This window comes from Bactrocera latifrons, unplaced genomic scaffold (assembly GCF_001853355.1).
Source record: "Bactrocera latifrons isolate USDA-ARS-PBARC rearing strain unplaced genomic scaffold, ASM185335v1 scaffold_168, whole genome shotgun sequence".
NCBI classification, from domain to species: domain Eukaryota; kingdom Metazoa; phylum Arthropoda; class Insecta; order Diptera; family Tephritidae; genus Bactrocera; species Bactrocera latifrons.
The window spans coordinates 207,851-223,478 of NW_017535163.1; the positions used below are offsets into that span (position 1 = coordinate 207,851).

General features: G+C 38.7%; 1 protein-coding gene across 1 annotated transcript in view; it reads left to right on the plus strand.

Annotated features, from left to right (window-relative positions):
• The first annotated feature begins 566 nt into the window (after window positions 1-566).
• LOC108966646 (GATA zinc finger domain-containing protein 7) overlaps window positions 567-15,628 on the plus strand; it is a 149,269-nt gene continuing 134,207 nt past the window's right edge. Inside the window, exon 1 of the mRNA XM_018929659.1 lies at window positions 567-722. Coding sequence (XP_018785204.1) covers window positions 721-722 — 2 coding nt within the window. The 5' untranslated portion in view covers window positions 567-720. The remainder of the gene's footprint in view (window positions 723-15,628) is intronic.

Here is a 15,628-nt window from a genome sequence, read left to right on the forward strand (position 1 = left end):
CGCCTGTGGAAAAAAGCATTAGCAAAAGTTAACAAGGAAAACTGATTAATATCAAARAAGCGAAATAACGCTAACAGTGCATAACAAAAGTGTTCACTCATTACTTGTAACGCTGCTTCAATATTTGTGGCGTTAAAATTTAAAAAATCCATACCACAAAAAAAAAAAAAAACCAAATTGTATGGAAATTAATGCAAAAAAGTGAAAATTTATTAACTTATATTTAAAATAAATTAATATAAAAAATGAAAATAAAAACATGACACTTACTTTACTATAAAATATAATAAAAAAAAACCAACAACAATAACGCAAGCGTAAAAAAGAATCTATAGAAATTGAAAAAACGTTTATTGTGCAATGTTAAACGAAAATATGTTTGCAAAAAAATTTAATTTTTTTTTTCAAATAATTAATAGAAATGCAACCAATACATAACTAAAAAAATACACACGCTAATATTAATCAAACAAATATTCCGAAAAAATTATAATTAAGTCCAAAAAAAAGTATTAAATACAAAAAAATTTAAATACAAAAATAACCAGTTAAAGCAATTAAAATAATTGAGCAAAACATATACACAAAATCGATTTAACGAAAATATTTAATTTGTTTTCGAGAACTTCATCAGTGGTCGCTTGTGGTTGTAAAGCGTAGCCGAATGCGAATCTTAATTACATGCAAAATAAATGGGTACAATGAGGCCAAATAAATACGATGTGAGTATTTTACTAAAGATYATGAAAATTTGTAAGAAAAAGAAGCTAAAGCATTAACTTCGGTTGCGCCGAAGCTGAAATACACTTCACAAATAACGAAGTTTCCATGAAAGAACTTCATTTTGGTGGTTTAGTTTGTATAACAGCTGTACGATATAGTGGTCTGATTTGAAAAATTTCTGCAGATATTATAAGCTTGTGTTAAAAAATTATTAGTACCATATTTCGCTACTATATGCCGCCAAAAACAGAAGATTTCCATATACATACATATGTAGTTGATTTTGAACGTAKAGTTTGTATGGCAGCTATATGCAATAGTGGTCCGATGTGAACAATTTCTTCGGGGAGTACATCGTTGCTTTAAATACTAACACAGGCTAAATTTCGTGAAGATATCTCGTCAAATGAAAAAGTTTTCCATACAAACACTTCATTTCGATCGTCAAGTTTGTATGACAGCTATATGCTATAGTGGTCAAATATCGGCAACTTTCGTCAAATAAGCAACTTCTTGAAGAGAAAGAGATGTGCGCAAAATTTCGTAGCGATATCTTAAAAGCTGTGAGACTATACTAGACTTATATTATTTCTTTAAATCAAATTTTTTATATTTAATTTATATAGAAAAAAATTAATACTTTCATATATCATAACATTTCCTTTGATTTCTTGCAATTATCTGCGTAAATATTTTCTCTCACTGTAATGTCTGTCATTTACGTTAAAATATTATATCGAGTCTCGAATATTTTGTGYGCGATAACACAAGTTGTCGCCATTAACTAAATCAACTATCAGCTATTTCAATGTAATGCCACACCTCTTTTTACCGAATTCTGACCTAGTTAACGGCAATACTTCATTSCACATGTGTATGTTTACAATTTGGTTTAATTATTTTTATAAAAAGTAAATTTCCAAACAAATTTCGCTAATCCGAGGCAAAAAATGCCAATTTCATTTATTTACACGAATCAAAATAAATAATGTGTTGTTGTATTTACAGTTAATTTATTTTTACTCAAGTGTCATTTCTACTGTGCGGCACCACTTCGGGTGTCGCGGTAGTGTTTTGCAATTAAAATAACAAATGACAGTTGGATGAGTGGTCACTGCCACATGGCAGTACATGCCACCGCTGGCGCACACATGTAGACAATAAATGTGGGTCAATGAACTCTAATAATGTTTAATAATGTTATATGAGCACATTGAAAACGATATGTATAAACAATGCTTTGCAAATTTGTTGACAAATGTCTGGTCATTAGTGCGAGTATTTATGCTTTCTTGGTAAAATCGAAGCTTGGCAATTTAGGAGAGCGGTTTGCGAGCAGACAAATTGTGCTTTTATTTTTTGTTGAAGTTGCGATTTTAATTCACTATTGGTGTAAAAGTTTTATTCGAGTATAGTCTTAAAGCTTAATGCTAAGCAGGTTATAGTTTCAGTTAGCCATGTTTTATGGTGTCRTCATGCTTTTGCAGTTGCGGAGTAACTTTTGGTGAAAAGTAACTTCGTCTATATTTTATATATTGATTATATACATTTGTTACAAAAAGAAAATATAAAAGTTCCTTCATAATGCGGAACAAAGTCGAGCTTTTGCTACTGTGTTTATAAAGATCTATTAAGTTTTATTTGGATTAATTGCAAGGGCTACTTTGAACTAACTTCTTAAAAAGTTACTTTTTTCGTTTATATAGTATATAATCGTGTTTGTTAAAATAGGTTAGGTGAAGTTATGTCATAGAGTTGATCTGTCTTTTGTGTTTCCCAAAAACTCCTTAAAGTGCATCAACTCATAGATCGACGAAGCGGTTTGAACTTAGCCAAAGTTCCCCAAAGATGTATCTATTTATTTTATTTTGTAGTACCACTTGTGCCCAGTAAGAACTCCTGCCATGGCTGCGAGAACTTGTTAGAGGCATGTAGTTTGGAGGACTTCTTACGGTACACTTTGGGCCAGAAGGGTGCCACAGTTGTTGAATATCGTCTGCAAAGCTCTCTGAAGGTCCATGGTTCGGTCAGCTGAAATTCTTGTAGTGGTCCCCTTCCTAGCAAGCCCATCGGCTTTGCGCTTTTCGGCGATTCCGCTGTGACTGGACACCCACATAAGCAAACTCTTTAACGAGTTTAGAACTCATAGTCAGCAAGCTCAAAGCCAGTGGAGCCGTTCAGTAATCAAAGTGAATGTACACCTCTTTGAAGGACGCTGCACTTCAGAGCAGTATACTCGTATCTACCRCTATATTGATAGCAGCCAACTCCGCTTGAAAGACGGTCCCGACCTAAGGCTCCACTGAAGAGCTGGATCAAAAAAAAAAATAAAATACAATTATTGTATAATAAACTTGCGACACCTGTGACATTGTTTGGAAGTGTATTGCTGCGAAGTGTGTCCAAGACTCAGGGAAGATAGGTATATGAAGTGGTCTGAAAAAAGGCACGCTGAAAATCCCTCCTTCTTCCACGAAATCTTCGCAAATCTGGATCACTGAGTCAGAGAGGCAGATTTTTTTCTCTGATCACATACCAATTAGGGATATACGATTTGGAGAAGTAGATGAAGTAGAGGCGCAGTGAGTCTTTYCAGGAATAAGTCGAAGTTAGTAGAGTAAGTTTGCTTTGCCTTCGATAGCATAGTGGCAATACCAGCCAGTCAAGGAGTGTCTGTCAGCGCTGTAAATAGCATCAAGCGTCAAGCATCATAAGAGTCGTTTGGGTGCCTAGTCACAGCGATATGGTTGGCAACTCCAAAGGCGATGGGCCAGATCCGGCACTCTTGCACCGCCTACATCGAAAGGGTGTCAAGTTGGATCTCCATTGACGTCTTGTGTTTTAGCATTGGATCAATGGAACTCGCGTGGCTGGTTGACAACTAGCTCCTTGACGACCACGAGATTCTTATGGCCTAGAGTAGGACGCCGGAGATGTTTTTAACTACTTCATATTAGTAAAATTAATCTTGCCGCAGTCGTCAGGGTTCTTAGTGGACACAATCTAATTAAGGGGAGTGAGGCAAAATAATCTAAGTGCTTTCTTCGTCGTTATACAGTCTTTGCAGTACTATTCTAAGGCATCACCGAAGTCTTTGTTCTGAAACTGAAACTGATTTTGATCGTCTCAACAAATTTGAGGCCTTCTGAACTCTTATATAGGATTTTCAGGTGTCTTAACGAAGCCGCATTCAAAACTGTTCAAGTTCGATTCCTGTTAAGATCGTCCTCTAAACCTCATCAACCCTAATAAGTTTGCGTTACTATCCTCCATTAGTCTTATTCTAATTTTTTTGAATTACAAAAGCAAAAACACAAAATATATGTATATATGTTACATATACATACATTAAAAATATGTTTATCACCTGCCAAGTAAATTACGCATTGCTTTACGACTTCCTCAATTTGGCCAGCCAATAACTCAGCCATCAAGCGCAAATTTGCACTGACACACAACGGCTACCGCGCTTTAATCCGTCGGCAACGCTTTTGCACAGCATACAAGTGTCAATGCATTTATTATTTATTTACAGCCGATATATAAAATATGAAAAATGTAAATAAATGTGAACGCAAAACGTGTAAGTACACGGCAAATCATAAATAAGTCATAATCACTTGTAGTGGCCTGCAAATCGCTGATAGCGCGTATGACACTTGTGCGCATGCGCTGCAGCGTRCGCTGTAGTGTGACCAAACACATGTCAAAGTCAATCTTATCGCCGCTCACTTTATAGTAAACATTTGCCAGCGAATGACTTGTGYTCCGCCGAAGTGCAGCTTTAAGTGTAATTAACGCGATATTTTCAAAAATATCAGCATATCGGCATATACATAGCTGTAAATATAGTGGTGACTGTGTATCTGTGCGTTGCATGATTATGAAAATCGCCTAATTTATGCGGCAAATAAATTGAGCACAAATTGCACGCGCAAGCGGTAGGGAGTTAAGCAACGCGCGTTCGACGATCTCTCTTAGAGTGCCGGAAGGTTTGGAATGTTTCCAAAAATCTGCTTTTATTTGCCTCCTTTATATGCCACTTATTTGCATTGTAATCCGCTTAACACGAACKTGCAGGCGCGTAAAATTTTGACGAGCGTGACAGTGATTTTGGCGCGTAAGCCGCTTAAGCGCATTTACACTTTATGGTGTGGCCTTCTGCGCCGACGCACAAGCAGCGAGGCGCGCAAATCAGAACTCTTTTGCCCACTTACAGGCGCACTCGCTTGAGTGGCAGTTAATTGACTTGATATGTGTGTATCACATTGGTGCAACAGCATGCGCATGCGTATTTGCAACATTGTGCGGCATGCATGCTGTTTCACGAGCTTTCACTCCTTTTTTATGCAATATCTTCGGCGCTGCCACTTAACCACTGCTGGCCGTTTGCAAATGGCCACACACGTTGCTGCTGCCGCTGCGGCATGATTATGAGAAATCATCTGCGCTTTGTGGCAATTAAAATTCCGTTGTTACAATAAATTCGCTGAGTTGATGATGTCATTGCATTTTGCCATTTCTGTGCTGTTGCAACAAAAATAAAAATATTTACAAGAAATTGCGTATTTTTAGCCTACGCCGATASTCTCCAATATTTACATTAATGCCTCAGCATTTGCGCTTCGATGTATCGTTTTACATTTGGCCTCCAGTCCTCGCAGTTTGTGCCCCCAACTGGCCGGTGTGGCTCAGCGCCACCGCCGACATGCACCAGCTGTCGAAATTGTTGCATGTTCGATCAGCATGCGATTGGCGCAGCAGCCGCCGCGTGCGCAAATATGCCAGCGTACATCATCAAACAACAACAACAACACGCATGCAGCACATCAAGTCGTTCGTGGCAGCGGCGCTGATATCTTCATGCCTTCGCTTGACTCATATGCACCCGTGCGCCTGACTTGTCTAGCTGGCCTGTGTGCTGGCGGAGTCAATCCACCGTCTGCGCGCTGACTCGGTGYGTGTGTGTGATCTTGCCACTTGGCCCTTGGCTTCAATCAATTGCTACTGTGTGAACGTGTACGAGTACAGTGTTGCTCCAGTTACAAGCGCGGCCGCGACGCAGTGTTGTTGCCGCTGATGCCACCATCACCGGCTTGGCCACCACCACCAGCYACGGCAATCGGCCTGGGGCGGCTTATCTCGTGACATGCCGTTGTTGCCGTTCTTCTTGTTGCTGCTTTATCAGATGCTATTTGTTTTTGTCGCTCATTTGTTATTTTTCCACTGTTGTGTCTTTTTTCTGCTTTTTTGCTGCTTGCAATTGCTTGGGGTTATTTATGTGGCGGCGCGCAGTTTATTGCCGCTTCAGCTGCGGCAGCAACAAATTGAATTTGCATTTTTCGATTCATTCGTTTCGATTATYGGCGCTACTTGTGTTTCTTCGTCATAGTCAGTTGGCGCTTTTGGCTCTTGTGTTTGCTTATGCTGTTGTTGTTGTTGTTGTGTCTTGCCTAGAACTCGCTGCCGATCGTTGGATCTCTGGTGCAATAATCATTTACATTTGTTATTTAAGATTAAGGGCAAGTGTTGTTGTTATTGTAACTTATTGCTGTCCAAAGCTTATGTCTTACAAATGGAATTTTAATTGTTGAACTATGATTTTTAGTAAAGAGTAGTATGTAGTCGAAACTGTGTTGAAAAGAGTTCTAATAAGTTATTTCAAGCTTGCAGATTAATGACTTAGAGCTACTTAGTACTTATTCTTAAAAATGAAGACGTTTTACRTTCAGTGACCGAGAGAGGTTGAGATAACGAGGACAATTCTTCCCAGAACCGAATTCTTCAGGATGACACGATGCTCTGGAATGATATATATATATTTTTTTTCTCACATATTTTATTAAATAGGCGACCCGCATCCAATATCCTTTCCGTGCCCTAGATTGTTCTCTCTATAGATCCAATTATAACCACCCAGCCAGTAGTTCTGAAATATTTTCTCAGAGATTCTAAAATTTTTTCGTTATTTATCATACTGTGACTAGTTAAGRGAAATATTTAACTTATAAAGCCTCCTATATGTCCAAGAAAAACGGTTCAGTTGATTTATAATATCGTAGGGGAACAAGAAAAGCTCTATATTTGAAGAGTASAAAGAGCAGTTTTGAAGTAATTTTGTGCAGAGAACCCATCACATGAATAGAGGYTTATTCGTATTTTACCGTTRMTTGTTTGAAAAAGAGGCACGTGRGCACTAAACCACAGTCGGCTGTGCTTAGGCCATCATTAGACCCATTGTGGGAGGTACTCAGTTTATTTGGTAAAAACCCTGAGTTTTTCTASCTAAGCTGTCCAATGTTTCTAAAGTTGCATCATTAAGAGCCATGTAACTTCAGGTTAGAGGATTCTGTCTTCAGCAGCCCCGGAGCTGAGAGACCGTACCACTATTCGTTTTAATCTCTTTTGAACTTTGTAAATATCGGATTGAGAAACTAGAGCACTGAGCACCACTAATATGCTTATAGAGGTGATGCAGCGCGTCGCGTACTCAGCTGTTGACAGCAGCTGCTGATTAAACGCCAACACGCTAAGCACGACAAAGAAACTTTCAAGAATTGAAGCGCGTGCGCACCTATTTAGAGTGAATTCTACCGTGCAAAAGAACAAATGAAAAAAAGTCGTGAGAAGAAAATACTAAAAAAAAAAAAAGAATAGAGCAGTCCATATGTGCAACTCTACCATCAAGCTCACTTGCTAGGCCTGTCTTTACGGTGCCAAATCACTGCAGATAATGTGTTGAGCATTGTTCTATTTGCAGATTTTTATTCAAGGTGAGATGTCCTTCCACCACTTAAAGCTTCTAGCCGCTGTTTTGTTATTGGTGAGCCGTGCAGCGGCTATCCTGCAACCTTGACGCCAGCAATTTGTAGCTGACAATTTATGTCGCTGCGATAGTGTGGCGGTGAAGTGGCGAATYGTCACTCAAACACTTTGCTACTTGCTGAGAGTGGGTACACACAGTGGCACGTCTGCCATTTTTAGTCAGCAAAAAATCCATGCGACCAAATAGTTGCAAGCGACTGTAGAAAGAAATAGCACACGATAAAAATAATGMTACATCATTTTGGGACGCGTGTTGTACAAGTATGCGTACATAGGTGTACAGACGAACGTGTGTGTGACAACGGCGCATGCGTGCCGCACTTGAGCCACAGCCTTCTGCTGTCAGCGCGGGGCACGCGGCGAAACTTACGATGGCGCTGTGGCGCATAGCCGCATTTAAGCGAACTGAGTGGGCCGCTTTGCGCATTGCCGCCAGCAGCAAGACAACGTGCCGTGCTCGTGGGCGTACAATTTGCGCACTGCTTTGATTTCTGTGAATTTATGTTGTGTATGGGGCCAAAGCGTACACCAATATCGAGCCGCGTATATGAGGCGCGTGTGAATATTGCCATATATAGGTGAGTCGGCGAACGTGGCGTTGCTGGCRTCGACTTGACTTTGAAATGTGCGCATGCGCGTAGACTCGGCGTTGTTTGTCTGCATATTTTCGGCTTCGACTTTATTTCTCATTTATGTCACAGACGTTTTATTTAAGACTTTTTCACATTTCTTGGTGGTCAAAGTATGCGCATTTTTAGCGCGAATTTTATGCGCCCGGACATTGATGAAGTGCAATAGTGGCGGCTGTTGGGCGGTCCCCGGCCTCTTTCCGGCCCGATTRACACGCGTACGCACAAAACACCGAACAATGCGTACGTGACGTGACATGACATGATTTGACGTAAATATGTACTGTGTTCACATACTCCKATGTAAGCGTTTTTCGCAACGTACGAACTCGGTCCGTCACGCAGTATGCGGCAGTTACACGCGGCRCATGTTCAACGCGAAATGCTTGCAGTTGAAGGAGTCCGTGCAAACTGCCGGACAACACGCGCGCTCACACGAACGCGCGTACAACAGCGTCCACGTACCTTAGGAAACTGATTAATGAGCCTTTGTCGCTGGTAATCAGTCAGCCAAATTGTTGACCCGCTTTAGCCGTCAGTTTGCCATTTAGGCAGCTGATCTCAACTGTACAGTTGGTGCATTAATTCCCATCCGGCGTGTGCTTTATTAGTGGCGCCTTAAATTTCCAGCCACATAATTTGTGTACCGCTGCATTAATTCCCATCCGGCGTGGCATTATCGGCGTCACCTTAAATTTGCAGCGACCAAATCAGTCCACCGCCGGCGCACGCATTCACAGTCTGTTTCCCAGCGAAAATTGTAGGCGCCTGCAAATCATGCCACTCAAACTGCTACACCTTGATTTGCACACATTTTTCCATTCAACTGAAATTTAATCCTGTGCYTTTGTAAGCCTTATGTGTGAATCTTATCGCGCTCTTTGACACTAATTGTGTGCGAATGTTTGCGCAATTTGTCTGCATAATCGGATTTAGTGTTTTGGTGCAACAATATTTAAAGCTCCGTGGAAAWTTGCAAATTTTAAGATCACAACATATCTTTGGGAGGTGTCGAATATATTAAAACCTCGTTAAAAGTACTTAAGCACGAAAAAAGCARACAAAGTTTAGTTAAGTGATTGATTGAATAGCAGTCGGCTCTCTGTGACTAATGTGAAAACACCGAGTATATCTGTGGCATGCAGAAACTTCACTTATTCGCGCTGGTAACTCTCCTTGTAACGCTGGTGTAACTTTATCTGAGGGAACTTAAATCGTCTTTTGAAAGCAAGTCCGTCAAATTACTTAATTTTTCGCAAGTGGTTTGTGTCTTGGCTAAAATAGTGCGTGCATTCACTAAATATATTCCGCGTACTTTGAGTTATGAATTTTTTTAAATTTATGGAACTTAGCAGATTATCAATAGAATTTATGTGAGTATGAGAAAATTAGTTGAAAGCTCTCCATCTTCTTTTTATATATTCTTGTGGCAGTCGGGCCTCTGTGAACTGAATTTGGTAGCGCTGTTTATTTTTGTGTCAAAAGGAAACTTGATTTATTCGCTCTGGTTACTTTCCTGTCAACTCTAGTGTAAGTTCAAAAGAGTCAGTTTAAAACTTTTTTTCAAAATCGATCTTTCAAATTACTTAACTTTTTCGTAAGTGTCTTGACTAAAAGAGTGTGTGTATTCACTAAATATACTCCAAGTACTTTGAATTACGGCTTTTTTAATATATATAAATTTTAAGCAAATATGTGAAAGGCAAAAGAAACAGCGGTGTAGAAGTATGAAAGGATTGGGCGAAYACTTTTCATTTAACAATAGGATGTAGGAAATCATTGAAATTTGGATGATTGGTTAGGTGACATAGATTTGTATTGTGATTTTCACCATTAAATTATTTTTATCCAGCTAATGTGTGTTTCAGACTTGCTATTGCCAATCATAATGAAAATATCAGCATTTTAAAAACTCTACATAGTCTAGACTTTCAATATGTTATAAGCAAATTATGATCAATTAATTTTTGGAATAAGCAAAGCTTGAAAATTCAATTTAACAAGTTTCTGAAAACTCTCTAAAGTCTCCAAAAATAAAAAAAGAAATAGTACAATACTTTGTTAAAACATAGATTTCACATTCTATTTCTGCCGTTCGTTTTCAGTAAAGTCGCTCGAATCATCGTTTAAAAAACTCTACACTACCAATATGGTATAAAAACATTTTGACTAAATAGTTTTTGTCATAAGTATAGCTTGAATATTGAATTTCACAAGTTTTTGAAAACTCTACAAAGTCTCCAAAAATCAAAAATATTTAATTTGTTAAAATATCAGATATTTTTTTTTTTTGTATATTTATGAAGTTTAAGCAAATTATTTATGGACTTTGCCTTAGTGGRAGGAATATAGCTTAATAAACAATCCCTTTTTTTAGGCGATTACTAAATATCTGATAAATTCAGAACATCCAAAAAATCAAACAGATTTTTTTAAATGTAATTAAATACTTGTATAAAAAGCACTGAGTGAAATACCTACAATTTCAGCAACAGTGGCTAGGGAATTAAATAATTTATACACACTTGTCATATAATATCAGCGATAACAAATATCACGTCGGCGCTAATGATGACAGCAACAGCAATAAATTACTGTTGACACCATGTAATTCAATTAGCTTTAGAATACCAATTACACGCACTTAAGCATTGGGATATGCAACTCCCAATGCAACACTGCAGGACAACAAATCCCAGTGCGTTTGGGATTGAGTTGAAGTGTCAGCGACAACAGCGTAGCACAATATGTCAAGGGTGCGATGATTACGACACAGAATAGGCGGCAATGTGCAGTTGTCTGCGAGTGCAATAACAGCAGAAACGACGAGAAGCTGGCAATGCGGCAAATCGCTCATAAAAATGTCACGTAAATTCTATGTAATTCCTTTATTTACTCACAACTATAGTCTACGTGTGTGTATGTGTTTGTGCCAGTAATCAACCAACCGCTTTCTCAACATTTTATTACAACATCATCGCATTTTAGTTGTGATTGGCAATCGATAAACCATTGTTTAAATATACTCTTTGGGGGCAGTAGCAACTTGTGCGAGGGCAGCGGCGTTTAGAAATTCTTCAATGACAGCTGATTGCATATGCCATATGCAATTGTACGCTGCATGCAATTAGCGAGCACATTGCATTAAATGAGCATGGGAAAAATACGAATCTGTATACAAGAACACAGACATACATACATATACACTATTTACCATTGGCACGAGATCGCTGGCAATATGTTGGCGGCGGGCGGTAGCTGTGTCATTTGCATCACCAATGGCAACTGAATAACGCAAATCTAAAGTCATAGCACTAAATAACTTGCTCCGTCAGCGCAGGCCATACATATTCATAAGAACATATTGCCGGGCTAGCGCATTGCCCGATATCTGTAACTGTTATGTGCGGCTTTTTGCATATTACACATGTGACGGTGAGCTATTGCTAAGCGTTGCAGCCGTCTCGTTGTACGACCTGTTGAAATGCGCCGGCAGCTGGGCGTGCAAATCTCCGCGATCAGCGTGGAGTGGGTAAATGTGGAGCGATTTATTTCTTGCACGGCACTTAGACACATAATTTTTGTAATATTTCTTGTAACGAAATGCCGTTAATTGCAAAATATTTATCCGAAATTTTTACGTCTATGCACGTATGTATGTATGTATGTATTCATGCACTACCAGCGCTTTGGCTGCACAGTGTTCAAGCGTTTGCTATTAGCATACTACAGCTTTGAAAATCATTTGCCAAACACATAAAACACACATACATCCATACACACATACATACATACATTAAGCAAATATAATACTTATTTTGACAGTCGCTCGATTGCTGCTAAAGCGATCCTGCTATGCGCTGGCATATTTTGATTTGCTACTCAAGTGCATGACACTTGACGTTTTGCTGTCGACAAGAATTCACCGTTACTGCCTCGCTAATAATGGAGGATTAGTTTAATTGTGACCGCACTGAATTCGTAAAGTGCAAAATTTCGTGTTAATTTTCGCAGAGCAAGCAGGCTTCAGTTGTGTATACACATGCCCAGCATGTGTGTTGAATTGAATGAAATTGAGAGATGAGTGATTTATTTCAAGTGATAGCCATGCATGCTGAGTATTATTGCGTTTTCATAGAAAAACAAACTTATTATTTATCCATTTATCAAAATTAATGTGTCGTAAAATTTTATTGGCTAAACTGCATTAGCCATATTGCTTGAGCGCACAAGCCTATATCATACTTGTGTAAGAGATAAGTTGGGAAACTTGTGAAAATTGTCTGGATGAAAAATTATGAACTAAATTTTTCAATTACGGCATGTACAAAGCAGTTATACAGTTAATAAAAATGATTTAAAGTTATATGGCGTTGTTGTTTGTAGTACATTTAAAAATCTCCAAACTCTACACTTTTTTAAAATTGGTTGTGGAGGACAGTTAATGCAGTTTTTAAGTATAAATTACATGATTTCGTTGTTTGTAAATAATTTTGCAAGTCTCCAAACTCTACACTTCGTTAAAACTGGTTGTAGAGCGCAAACAATGTTTAAAGCGAATCAACCATACATTCAGCAAGCTAATTTACGCACTCACGGCTATTTTAATAAGTCTCCAAACATTTTCTAAATAAAAATATTTATTAAAATCAATAAGGTTTCGCTTAACTAAGCAAATAAAAAATTATAACTTTAACCTTCAGACCACTGACCACGTACCGCATGTTAAAAGCTTCTTTCTTGACATAAATATGACATATCAGTATGTTATGCCAGTCAAATGAAGACTCAAGCAAATAAAGTAAAATGAAGTAAAATGTATGCAGTATAAGAAAAACATGCGCAAAATATGCGGTAGATGCACGTTGAATTGAGTGACAGGCGAAACATGCTTGGAAAATCAATTACACGCATGTGACAGCCACAACAGCAACAACAGGAACAACAGCGACCAACTCGCGAGCAATAACAGACAACCAAATATGGCAAAAATATTAAAATATGAAGAAACCAAATACGCAAAATGACACAACGGCACTTGGGGCACTAGAAGCAGTAAGGGAACGCAAACAAAAAAATTTAAAAAAATAAGAACCACAATGGAAGCATAAAAAAATCACGCACTTAAATACACATAAACCGCCAGTGGCAGCGGTGAATTATGCGGTGGCATGCACGTGCAGATAACCGTTGCGCATGCGCAAATGCAGACGCCGGCTGGCAAATTTAAGAATTTCTTCATTTCTGGTAGAAGCACTTGAAATACGACGCTGGCGGCAAATAGGTGATAAGAAATCGTGCTAAAGTGTACAAAGAAAAAGTAGCGACGGTGAAGAAGTGTAAAAGGATTGGGCGGATATTTGTTATTAAATTAACAATAGGATATACATAGGAAATCACGCATGCCTATTAAAATTTGCATAATTGGTTAGGTGACATACATTTGTACTGTGTTTTCCACCATTAAACTATTTGTATACGGCTAATGTGTATTTCAGACTTGCTATTGCCATGCTGTTATGCAAATATCGCCATTTCAAAAACTCTACAAAGTCTACACTTTCAATATTCTATAAAGATTATGACTAAATAATTTTTGGCATTAGTAAAGCTTGAAAATTGAATTTCACAATTTTTTTTAAAATTCTACAAAGTCTCCAAAAATATTACAACATTTTGTTAAAAGATACTTTTCACATTCTATTACTGCTTTTCGTTTTCATAAAAGTCGCCCGAAACATCGTTTTAAAAACTCTACACTATCAATATGCTATGAAAACGTTATGACTAAATAATTTTTGGCATAGTTGTAGCTTGAAAAGTGAATTTCACAAGTTTTTGAAAACTATACAGAGTCTGCAAAAATCCACTTTATTAAAAAAAATGCTTTTCACATTTTATTGTCACTTTTCGATTTCATTAAAACCGCTCGTATGGAATGAGCGGCAAAAAAATCTATACTATTACTTGTCAATCAACTCTGTGGAATTTCATAATAGCTCGTACTTCAACAAAGTCATCATCTCCCACTCTTTCGCATTCTTCAAGTTTTTTTTCTTTCACTTTTTATTTATAAATATTTTTTCATTGCTTTCTTGTTGCGCTTCTTTGCTAAAATTCGTCGCTACATAGCGCATGCACGTTGGCAATATTATCAACACCGCAGACAACAACGATGTTGTCATCGTCACATGCCTGTCAGTTGTTGCATGCAACACACGCACTCTCATTTATGCACGCACTTCAGCACTTGCGCATTCATCACGCTTCCCGTCATTATCAGCAAATGTTGTCATCTAATTGAGTTGTTCTGCCAGAAAAATGCGCAAAAACGACAAATACACCGACCATAATGACAGCCATAACAACCGCTTGAACAAGCTTCATAAAAATATTACAGTCACACAAATCACAGGCACGAGCAGTGCCAACAGCAACAACAACGGCCGCAGCTGTAATAAAAAAAAGCTGTTGAAGCGCAGAAATCGCTGCTGAATGATGTTAAATTGCCGCATTGGCGTCTGCATGCAACAAAATTGCAGCCAAAGCAGGTCTTCTGCCTTTTCTGCACCCAACGGTGGTCACTTCAACTGCCGCTGCTGTCGCTGTCGCTGCGGCGGCAATCAACCTCGGCCGTCAACATTTGCATACATCAAACGCGCAGCAACATTTTTCTTCACTTGCTGTGGTTTATTAAACTGTTGTTGTTGCGTTTGCACCACCACCATCACCACCGCAGCAACCTATTTGCCTGCATCTTCATTATATGCTCAGCAATTGCTCTTTCATCGTCTAATCCTAATAAAATAGTCAATATACAAGTATGCAACATTAATCGCTCAACGGTTTGATCGGCAGGCAACTGCTGCATGAGCTTGTGTTGTCTACGGTTTAATTTATGCGGCAAGAGCATTACGTGGTATGCAACATTAGCTGCAAAATTGTTTCACTTAATCGCACACATGCATGCGAACGCAACTCGTTTTCAGCCACTTCAACAGTTCATCCGTTTGTCAATCGGTTGGGGCGGCGTGATGTCGTGCCGCTGGCTTGTGCTTCCTAAATCAAATCCCGTTCGGCTGGTCTGTTGACATGGCTTATCAGTGCTCGGCGAAATTTATGTATATTAACCATGCTGGCGATAATTGGATTATTTTCAATTTCATTCACGGATTATMGGTTGTCGTAAACACGCGCGCAGCAGAGTGTGTGAAGGCGGGAGGCAAATTGACGCAAAGCATTGATTAATCGCCTTTAGTGATGGCGCAGTCGCTATCGAGGTGTTGAAAGGAGAAAATAGGTGTTTATTGCTAACCTATGGTGTGGCGCACGGCTACTGTTTATCTTACGCAAGCGGTTTGTTGTGCAAATTTCACAAAAATGTTAATAAACCTGCTGATGCTCTAAGAAATTGTGTTTATTGATTGAGGCTCTTGTGTAAATTTGTTTTT